The 10,677-nt window shown below is 42.4% G+C and overlaps 2 protein-coding genes across 2 annotated transcripts; one reads left to right on the top strand and one right to left on the bottom strand.

Moving 5' to 3' along the window:
* Positions 1–1,877: 1,877 nt before the first annotated feature.
* Positions 1,878–10,677, bottom strand: FAM177B (family with sequence similarity 177 member B). Its single transcript, XM_017347652.4, has 5 exons — positions 10,521–10,677; positions 6,707–6,870; positions 6,051–6,117; positions 3,627–3,724; positions 1,878–2,998 (listed from the first exon to the last, which is right to left on the bottom strand). The coding sequence occupies exons 2-5, from the start codon at positions 6,818–6,820 to the stop codon at positions 2,864–2,866; spliced, it is 414 nt and encodes a 137-aa protein (XP_017203141.1). The 5' UTR covers positions 6,821–6,870; positions 10,521–10,677; the 3' UTR covers positions 1,878–2,863.
* Positions 9,211–9,879, top strand: LOC100350515 (tubulin-specific chaperone A). Its single transcript, XM_002717491.6, has one exon. It carries the CDS (start codon positions 9,286–9,288, stop codon positions 9,607–9,609), a length of 324 nt encoding a protein of 107 aa, XP_002717537.2. The 5' UTR covers positions 9,211–9,285; the 3' UTR covers positions 9,610–9,879.

Below are 10,677 nucleotides of genomic sequence, written 5' to 3'. Positions count from 1 at the left end.
TCAATGTCCTTCCCCCCAAATCTATTTTTGTTCCATAAGTTAAATTGGATTTTCTTCTTGTATAAAACTTGTTTGTAGATGAGAACAGTAAGGAACTTGCATGCAGCTACCAGATCATAAAGAGGTAGCAGAGCTGAGATTAAACCAAAGATCATATTGACTCTCCAGCCCGTCATCTATCTTCTCTGCCACTAGAAAGAAGTGCTCTCTTTTCTGAGCTGTCTTAGGAGGCTTATATCCCTATAAACTTGATCGTGGCCGTGAGACTTGCTGTGCTGGAAGAAACATAAGCAGAGGTGCCGTGGGTCATTCACAGTAGAGACATTGATTGCCAGTGCTTAACTCCTCATTTCACTTCCCCTTCAGAAGCCCAGAGAGCATCACAGTATGGGAGAACCGTAAGACCAAAGAAGCAGGGGTCAGCGTGTGGTGCAGTGGGTCAAGCTGCGGCTCGCCACACTAGCATGCTGTACCAGAGTGCCAGTGTGAGTCTTGGCTACTCCACTCCTGATCTTTCTGCTATGCCAGAAAGCAGCAGATGAGGACTCAAGAACTTGGGCCCCTGCCACCTATGTGGGAGACCAGGATGGAATTCTTGGCTTCTGGCTTTTTTTTTTTTTTTTTTTTTTTTTTTTTTTTTTTTGACAGGCAGAGTGGACAGTGAGAGAGAGAGACAGAGAGAAAGGTCTTCCTTTTTGCCGTTGGTTCACCCTCCAATGGCCGCCGCTGCAGCCGGCGCACCGCGCTGATCCTGGCAGGAGCCAGGAGCCAGGTGCTTTTCCTGGTCTCCCATGGGGTGCAGGGCCCAAGCACCTGGGCCATCCTCCACTGCACTCCCTGGCCATAGCAGAGAGCTGGCCTGGAAGAGGGGCAACCGGGACAGAATCCGGCTCCCCAACCGGGACTAGAACCCGGTGTGCCGGCGCCGCAAGGTGGAGGATTAGCCTATTGAGCCACGGCGCCGGCTGGCTTCTGGCTTTGACCTGGCCCGGACCTGGCTGTGGCAGCCATGTGGGGAATGAACCAGCAGATGGAAGGTTCTCTCTTGCTCTTCCTCTCTCTCTGTTACTCTGTTGTTCAAATAAATGAATAAATAAGTAAACAAATCTTGGGGGAAAAGACCAAATAAACATGTAACACCAAGCCAACAACAGCTGGAGAAACCATCTCTGGGAAGTCCTTCAACTGACAGTGAATTCCTCATGAGAAATAGAGAAAGTTTTGCTGTTTTTTTTTTTTTTTTTTGAAAGTTTTGCTGTTTTAACCCAGAGGTCTTGCAATTATTCTGTTTGTACAACACAATCTATCTTATCCTAGAATATCCAACTAATCACATCTTATTCTCCAGGCCTACCTAGTCTTTGATTTCATATCAAGTTAATTCCAACTTCCCCTTCTCTGAGAACTATGGTTGTAATTACATATGGTTGCATAACCAGTCCAGAATATAAAACGTGAGTTATTATTTCTCATGGTTCTGAGGGTTGACTGTGCTAAGCTGGTTCACCAGTTTCTTGCAGACTAGCAGAAGGTCATTCATGTGGCTGCATTTGGCTGGCAGCTAAGGTGGGCTGGGGTATGTAACATGGTCTTTCTTCCTTGGGGGCCTTTCCCCTTGTTGCCGCTCATCATTCAGAAACGCAGCCCACGTTTCTTTAGGACAGGAAGTTTGCCAAGCAGACGAGCCCCAGTGTGCAAGTGCTTCTGGAGCCTCTGCCTACATCACATTTGCTGCCATCTCATTGGCCAAAGCAAGTCACATGGCCAATCCCAGAGTTCATGCAGGTAGGGCTATACAAAAGCATGAATTCCAGAAGACATGGTTGTCTGTGGAACACCAAAATGACAGCTTACTATTTACATAGTAGCAACAAACATTTTCAGTGTTAAAAGTGTTTTCACATTTATTATCTCATTTTGCTGAAAAACAACCCTTAAGGAACAAAATAAATGCCACCCATATTTTACAAAGAGGGAGACTGCAGCTCAGACATCTGGATGCCTAAAATCTCACAATTAGTAAATGGCAGAACTGAAACTTGAATTCCAGACACAAGCCCTGTGATTCTGTTGCATCCCGCTCACCACTGGCCCACCACCATATGTGCTAGCTGACTGATTTCTGTGTTTAATCTTTCTAGGTTTTGAAAATTTGTTGGGAAAAAAAAGAAAAATCATCAATTTTTTAAAAAACATGTTTTTAGAGATTACATTATTTTTGAGTGTGAAAAATATACCTAATTCTCAAATATTTTGATAGAAATTTTGTTAACAGAGCTGTTAGCAATATTTGCTTATTCTAAAACCAGTACCAACTAAGTAAGCCAAAATGGCTGCTTTGGAAATTCGTACCTTATTTCAAATCTTGAAAAGGGATGATCAGATTTTGTGGGGTCTCAATTTTCTTCTGAGGAACAGAGCTTCTTTTTTTTTTTTTTTTTTTTGTGACAGGCAGAGTGGACAGTGAGAGAGAGAGAGACAGAGAGAAAGGTCTTCCTTTTGCCGTTGGTTCACCCTCCTGCATCTTAACTCCATGATAAAGAATTTCAGCCCAAACCTCCAGGTTATACTATGGTAAAGATGTCAATACTAACAGAACTTGAATAACTGAGATAGAGTCAGGGCGTAGAGACTTACTAATAAAAATTTACATTGAGAAAGTATCCAAAATTACTCACATTATTGCTTGCAACCCTGGAGGTTTGAGAATAAATCCTGAGAGTGGGATCTGATCTGCTCTCTGTGGTGCTGTTGCCATGGTAACCAATGGCCCAGGAACAGAGATCCCCAGGGGTACTCCAGCCACTACTGTCCATCACAGGCTGGAACCAGTCTCAAGGCACTTCCTGGATGACACACTCCACTAAGGAACGGCCTCTGCTCTGTCCTGCCGCTGTGTCCCATACTCTTGGTCTCCAGTCTCCAGGTGACACTTCTCATCAGGAGCTTCAGCTTCCTGAGCCTTGGATCCAGTCCCTTCAGGTTCCTTGTCATTTTCCTGGAGTGGAGGAAAAATCCCCTCTTGTAGCGATGTGTGTTAGAAGCTTCACCTTTGAACAATCTCAGGCTGCATACCCAGCTAAATCCTCTGACCATCCCACAACACCCTGATTTTACAGAACTGAGGCCAACAGACAACAGCATCATGAAGCAAGGGGTATTAGAAAAGAAAGTCAGTCTGGGCAGGCACTTGGCCCAGCAGGTAAGCTATTGCTAGGGAGGCCTGAATCCCACAAGAGTGCTTGGGTTCCAGTCTCAGCTCTGCTCTGGATCCCAGCTTCCTGTTAATGCAAACCCTAGGAGGCAGCAATGATGACTCAGGTGGTTGGGTCCCTGATACCAAGGTGGGAGACCAGATTGAGATCCTGGCTCCCGGCTTTGAGGCCCCAGCTGCTGCGGGCATTTGAAGAGTGAACTAGCAGATGGGGTATCTCCCTGTGTCTCTGATTCTCTCTGCCTCCTTTCAAATGCACAAAATAAAAAACATTTAAAAGTCAGTCTAACCATGGGAACTCAGAGAAATTATAGTACATGATTGCTAGGGAGAATATCTATACTGGCCTGAAGTTGAAACAACCAACTTTCTCATCTCAGGGCCCTGGCATCCCCGTCAGGGCATCACTTACCTTATTTTGCATCCTATAGTACTCATTTAGCATATACTGATATTTGGGTTGAGTAAGACCAAAGAAGGCAGCAAATCTTCCACCGAGGAATTCACAGGCTAGAAGAAAGCAACACTTAGATAAAGTGGAATAATAATTGAAGTTCAGCATCAGTTGAGGTGCTAAGATTCTAAACTTGCCAGTGAGTGAAACATTACTACACTTCACTTCAAGGCTCATGACAGATTTCAATGGCCTTCGGCTCTCAACAAAATTTTAGGATTCAAGTGAAAGTTTCCAAGTCTTTTGTCTTTCCGTGGGATCACATATAACTATCCTTTCCAGATGGATATGTCAGGAGGGATTTTCAAAATACCAAACAGGTACAGTACAGGTAGAAGTCCTGAGCAACTGGAGTAGATACTGCTCATCCCCATGAATACTGGTTGAACATCAGCTGTGAGTATATTTCAGATGATATCAACAACTCAATCCAGTGTTGCCAAGACCCATGTGAGAAATTATTCCATGCATGCAGACAAACTTCTCAGTCTGTCTCCAGGCACAATAGCAAGGTGGCCTGCAGAGGTGTCGTTGTTACAGTCAGGCAGGGATGAGGGTTTAGCATGATTAATGAGTGGTTGCTCGGAGTCTTCTAGAAATGTTTCCCTCTAAATTATAGGTCTTCCAATTCCTGCCCCTTCCCCCCATATTACAGAACTTAATGGTTTCTTGACTTATCCCACCTCTTGCTCATATGGTGTATTAAAACAATGCTATTTTTTGAAACTACAACTTATCTTTTTAGAATACTTGAGCTCTTTATTCTGTTTGTTTTTAGTGCATGTCTAGTAAGTGCATAGAAAAGAAATCTTTAAGATACTAGAATAAATCTTAGGAGGCTTTCTTGATTATGACCTGCTAGAATTTTTAATTGAAAAAATTAATTATCAGTGTCACCGGGATTCTAATTCTGTCCAAATTCTCTGTGTAAAGACCAGGGCACCATCTGCTGGCATACAATATTTAATCCTTCACTGCCATCTGGAAGCCCTAGCAGGAGGCATGGTAACACTACGGTTCTGTTTGGAACCTTCCAGGCAGCTATTTTCAGCATGCATCCCAATCCTGCCATTTTATGTCAACCCCAACATGCACATCACCGTAGTTCCTGTTACGCATACTCTCAACCACAGACTGAGTTTTGCTTCTTCTACCTGATCTAATCTCTTATTGCTCCTCTCAAACAATCTTGCCTTCACAGAAACATAGCTCTCTTTGGAAGACAGCATTTTTCTGCCAATGTATTATGGTCACAGTAGGACTGGTATTCACCTGGGTCTCGAAAGTAACTTCCAAATCACTAAACTTCCACCCTAGTGCAAAGCACTTATTCTTGAAAGGATCAAAGCATCTGTCTAAATCATCTCCTGTCGTACTTGCAATTTAAAGACTCCCTGGTCACTTTCACAGACCTCAAGTTGACCTTAACTGGTCACACTTATGCAGCTTCCTTACATCAGCATCTCTGAGGCTCCCAGTTCACGGTCCCTACACTCCTGCTTCTCTGGCAATTGTGATCACAGATTGGTTTGGTAAATGTGGACATGTTTCCTAGTCTATATTATCCGTTATCACTGAGCCCCTAGAGCGAGACTGATTTATTAATAGTTTTTGTGTCTCGGCGTCCAGCAGAGTGATGGGCATGTCAGAGGTACTCAGTAATGTATTTTTAAATGAATGAATGAAGATTAATTTCCAAGAGCTACATTTTACATTTTCTCCAATTCTAAAGTAGTTTTTTATTCCTTATCATATTCATGAGCAAATGCAAGTTTGAAGGAAATGAGCAATTAGATGCTGACAATTGTGTTCTGAAGAAAATTAGTGAATGTCAAGAAAAATGAGATATAATATTTCATCTGTTGTGAATAGTCACTAGGGCCATGCATTATGCCCCCTGGGAAGGGGTCAATGAAGTTAGTGTCTTTAATAAAGTGATTATAATGAAAGAACTTAGAACTACGTCCTATAGCAGTAATTTGTTTTCCAAAAACTTCCATGCTTATTCAGGTGAAGAGCCAACACTAAGAGGGCTGTCAAGTGCCTTCAAATATTTGAAACTTTTTTCTATGAAAGAGAAATTTAGATTTTTTTTATGATTCTAAGAATAACTGGGACCAATGGGTAGAACCCGAGTAGAAGACAAATTCTGGGCCAACATCAGAAAGAATTTACTGACAAGCATGGCAGAAGGGGAAGGATCCACCTGCAAATGTGGGTCTACACCCTTGTGAGGGTTAAAGTGTAGACGTAGAGTTGACCAGCTCATCTCTTCTTTAGAATGCCACAGAGTGGACTAAACCATTGGAAGTCTCACGTAACTTGGAGGGTCTATGAGTATATATTAGGACAGAAAAAAATAAAAATCTTTGCAGTACTTACTAGAAAATGAAGTGCTTGCTATTCGTCCTGCCCAAAACCATAGGGAGGCCCCCCATGAAAGTTGAGACTGGGGAAAAAAAAAAAAACACAGAAACAAGTCACGGTAATTAAAAACAGGTGTGGTGACTACAGAGTCTTACACAGAAATTTCAAAATACATTGTAATGTGTTTCATTTTCTCTCTCATAGATGAGAAAACTAAGATGATCAGAATTGTAAGTCACCTATACATGGATCTAGAAGGCAAAGAAATAAGACACTTGGCTTAAAACTGTATTTCTAGGGCTGGTACTGTTGAGCAGGGGGTTAAGCATCCCCTGTGGGCACCAGTTCAAGTCCTGGCTGCTTAGCATCCAATCAGCTCCCTATTAATGAGCCTGGAAAAGCAACAGAAGAAGGCTCAAGTACTTGGGCCCTTGCTAACCACATAGGAGATCCGGATGGAGTTTCTGGTTCCTGGCTTCAGCCTGATCCAGGCCTATTTGGAGAATGAACCAGTGGATGGGGATCTCTTTCTTTATCTGTTTCTCCTTCTCTTAGTCACTCTGCCTTTCAAGTAAATAAGATATTTTTTTTTAAAGAAGATATTTCCTACAAACTATCTGGCTCAATCTCTGATTCATTCAGTCCCACTTGTGTTAATAGTAAAAGCTTACAGAGTCCAGTGTCGAATTTATTTTCTGTTCCTCTTTTTCTTCTTCCTCCTCTGTGCTATATTCTTCCATGGTGTCTCCATTAGCAAAATGGATAATCCTTTTGGGAGTGGTCATTTTGGAAGTTCCACTCTTCTCTAGTTCTCAAAGCTGGAAATTATCTTTCTCTGCAAGGAAACATACAACTAGCCAATTAAAACAGGACACCTTAGGACAGGCTTCCCAGGGCAGTGTTTATTTGGCTAGGAGATGTCTAGTTATTTTCAGTGGATGGAGAAGACTGAGAGTTCAGAAGTAATCAGAGCTGTGATCCCATCAACTCTTCAAACCAAGAAAAGATTATTCAGTTCTGTACCAAATGGAAGTCATTCAGTTAGTAGTGAAAATGTGAACTTTGCACCTTCAAACAAAAATATCAGCAGCATTTCCCTTACTCTTTAGTAACTGCAAAACGCGCAACTGCTAGTGGGAAACAGCCATTGCTGCAGAAGCTTCTCAGTATTTCACAGATGGGAAAAAATATTTGCAAAGTATACATATATTCAGGAAAGGACTCATGTTCATAATATAGAAAGAACTATTGCAATGCAGAAGGTAAAGAACAAAACACCTCCACTTAAAAAAAGGCAAAAATTTGAATAGATATTATCATACAAGATTTATAGATGGCAAATAAACATGAAAAGATGCTTAATGTTACGGGTCATTAGGGATATACAAATTGAAACCATGATGAGATATTTTAATTTATATTTATATTTAATCTATTTTAAGATTATTCAGCAAATATGGCAGACAGCTGATCATGAATAATCCTTCGGCTGTTCCAAACATATAGAAATGCAGGACAAAATTAAACAAACATGGAACTGGTGCTGTGGCACAGTGGTTTAAAGCCCTGGCCTACAGCACTGGCATCCCATGTGGGCATTGGTTTGACTTCCGATCCAGCTCCCTGCTAATGCACCTGGGAAAGCAGCAGAGGATGGCTCAAGTCTCACATGGAAGACCCAGAAGAAGCTCCTGGCTCCTGGCTCTGGACCTGCTCAGCTCACTTTGGGTAGTGAACCAGCAATGGAAGACCTTTCTCTCTCTGTTTCTACCTCTTTCTGTAACTTTCAAATAAATAAAAATGAATTTTAAAAATAAACAAACAAAAATATTAAGTCATAGCTGCACTAAGGAAGTGATAAAAGGAGAGAGATGAAAGCTGAGAGTGGGCAGGGAAGAAAGAGAAGAACAGGAAAGGAAGGAACTAGCCAGCCTAGGTGTCAGAAGAAGAGAGAAAACTAAATCACAAATATGAGCCGAAAACGAGATGGCTTTATAACCAGATGCAGATCTTGAAGCTGGGGTTTCAACATGGGAATAGAGCAACAGTACAAATCACAGGTCTCATTTGTGAGGGGAGTTAAAATGAAGCTACCTGCATAAAACTAAGTTAATAAAATACTATCTCATCTATAAAATGTTGACTAGAAAAAGTAACTCCTGATATGCAAAAGGAACAAAGTGATTTGCCCTCTCCTGGACACTGGGATGCAGACAGTCCCCTGGAGACAAATGGGACCCCAGGCCTGCACCACACTACTGCGTGGGGCCCGGATCACTGTCCTCCTCTGTATGAGGACCAAGGGGAAGTCCAGTGATCTAAGGACAGTGTAACCCACAGAACTTGGTCAGATGGGAAGCAGAACCGCCATGGAGAGGCATTCGGTGAGAATGGGTGTAAAGAGTCTCCACTACAACCAACCCCCTGCTGAGGAGGTGCTTGTGGCAACACTGTACAAACCACAGGAAGAAACCGTCAGGAGGAGCAGGTGAAACCACTGGGAGGCTGAGAAGCAAGGAGCCTGGTCTCCTATGTGGGTGACAGGGGCCCAAACACTTGGGCCATCTTCTGCTGTTCTTCCCAGGCCATTAGCAGGGAGCTGGATGGGAAGTGGAGCAGCCGGGATGCAAACCAGCGCCCATATGGGATGCCAGCATTGCAGGCAGCAGTTTTACCACGATGCCACAATGCCAGCGCTATTCCTTAAAAACACTGTTTTAGGGGTGAGCAGTTAGAGCAGCAGTTCACGACACTGGACACCTGCATCCCATATCAGAGTGCCTGGATTCAAGTCACAACCACCCTCTTGATTGAGCTTCCTCCTAATGCACACACTGTGAAGCAGCAGGTGGTGACGGAAGAACCTGGGTCTCTGCCACTCCCATGGGAGACCCAGACTGAGTTCTAGGCTCCTGCCTTCAGTCTGGCCCCACTGTGGCCATTCAGAGCACTGTGGAAGTGAACCAGTAGGTGGAATATCTGTGTCTGTCTCTGACTCTCCTTGCCTTTCAAATAAATAAAAATAAATAAAAAATTTAAAACACACTTTTAGTGAGGACAGTACAAAGCCAAGCAGTATTAAGCATTAAACAGCAACAAAAAAACGTGAGGAGTTGATCTCTTAAGTATTGTTTTGTAATAGGCTGTATAGCATAGGTTGCTAAGTATGCATGTTAAGAATTTAAAGATAGGCCCGCCGCCGCCCTCCGGCCGCTCGGCTCCCGCCCCTCCTGCGCAGCGCTCCGGGACCATGGCCGACCCTCGCGTGAGGCAGATCAAGATCAAGACCGGCGTGGTGAAGCGACTGGTCAAAGAAAAAGTGATGTATGAAAAAGAAGCAAAACAAGAAGAAAAGATTGAAAAAATGAGAGCTGAAGATGGTGAAAATTATGCCATTAAAAAGCAGGCGGAGATCCTGCAGGAGTCCCGCATGATGATCCCGGACTGCCAGCGCAGGCTGGAAGCCGCCTGCGCCGACCTGCAGCAGATCCTGGAAAGTGAAAAAGACTTGGAAGAAGCTGAGGAATATAAGGAAGCCCGGCTAGTCCTGGACTCGGTGAAGCTGGAAGCCTGACACGTGTCTGCGCAGGGTGCTTCTCGCGCCAAAGCCTGGGTCCACTCGACAGCTCACTGCTGACACTGCTCCGTTCAGTGTGATTGTTCTTACGCAGTTCCATGCATTTTTCTTTGCCTCATTTAGTGCATCAATGAGTTTATCTAATAAGCTTGTTTATTTCAGATTTTATAAATATTTTAATTAACCTGTTATTCAATCGCATAGACATTTTTGACAAAAATAAAATCTGTAGATTCTGAAAAAAAAAAGAATTTAAAGATAACAAAAAAAATGGAGTTTTAATTTATAGCTTCAAAATCCATAGAAGAAAAGAAACAGTCTGACAGAAGGCAAGAAACAGGAGAGAAAATGAGCAAGGAAAAAGCATAATCAATTAAAAAAACCTGTCAACCACTCCAATAAATCAGTAATCATAATAAATGTAAACAAATTTCCAGTCAGGTATTAAAGTGAAGACTAGCATAACTGAATTTAAATAATGTTTTACAGCCATTTAAAACATGATGGAATATATGCTCACATACATTCTTATTTACATATGCTTATGTATATATGCATACATCGCCAAATCCTGTTAGTATAATGCTGAGGCTATACTGTCGTCAAGGCCAAAACTGCAAAAGGCTCATCAAAGGTTCCATGTGTCATACATAGCCAGGAGAGATGAATGATAAACATTGTTTTCCCCAATCTAGTGCCAGTAAATTACAGAAAAGCTTCAGTAAGAAATAAGAAGAGGTGTTATCTAGTTTCTGATGTCAAAGGCCACAGAAATATCCATTCTAATTTGGTAAGACCAATTATATGCTGAGCATAAGATTGTAAAAGGATATATTATCAGTTCCATAGGAAATAAGCATTCTATAACTATAATCAAAAAATCAAAACATTCTAAAACAGTAACTCACGTAAGTCCTCTGTATTTTTCTTTCATCGCTAAAGTGGTACTTTTGGTGTTGAAAGTAGTACCAAATCTGGTACTAAAAGTTTCTCAATGGATAAATTCATAAAACTAGGCTGAAGCCGTACAGAGCCCTTGACCATGCTGACGTGGAAGTGTTCTCT

Source organism: Oryctolagus cuniculus, chromosome 13 (genome assembly GCF_051225735.1).
Source record: "Oryctolagus cuniculus isolate XC-2025 breed Fujian yellow rabbit chromosome 13, ASM5122573v1, whole genome shotgun sequence".
NCBI lineage: Eukaryota > Metazoa > Chordata > Mammalia > Lagomorpha > Leporidae > Oryctolagus > Oryctolagus cuniculus.
Note: the sequence above shows the minus strand (reverse complement) of the source record. Positions and strands in the feature narration are given on the sequence as shown.

Bases quoted from the DNA above. Each gene is read 5' to 3' on its own strand.
- FAM177B (XM_017347652.4), bottom strand. From the start codon at position 6,820: ATGACCACTCCCAAAAGGATTATCCATTTTGCTAATGGAGACACCATG. The intron at 6,118-6,706 runs GTAAGCTTTTAC...TTTTTTCCCCAG, and splicing joins TAAATTCGACACTGGACTCT to TCTCAACTTTCATGGGGGGC. The intron at 2,999-3,626 runs GTAAGTGATGCC...CCTCCACTCCAG, and splicing joins ACTATAGGATGCAAAATAAG to GAAAATGACAAGGAACCTGA.
- LOC100350515 (XM_002717491.6), top strand. From the start codon at position 9,286: ATGGCCGACCCTCGCGTGAGGCAGATCAAGATCAAGACCGGCGTGGTG.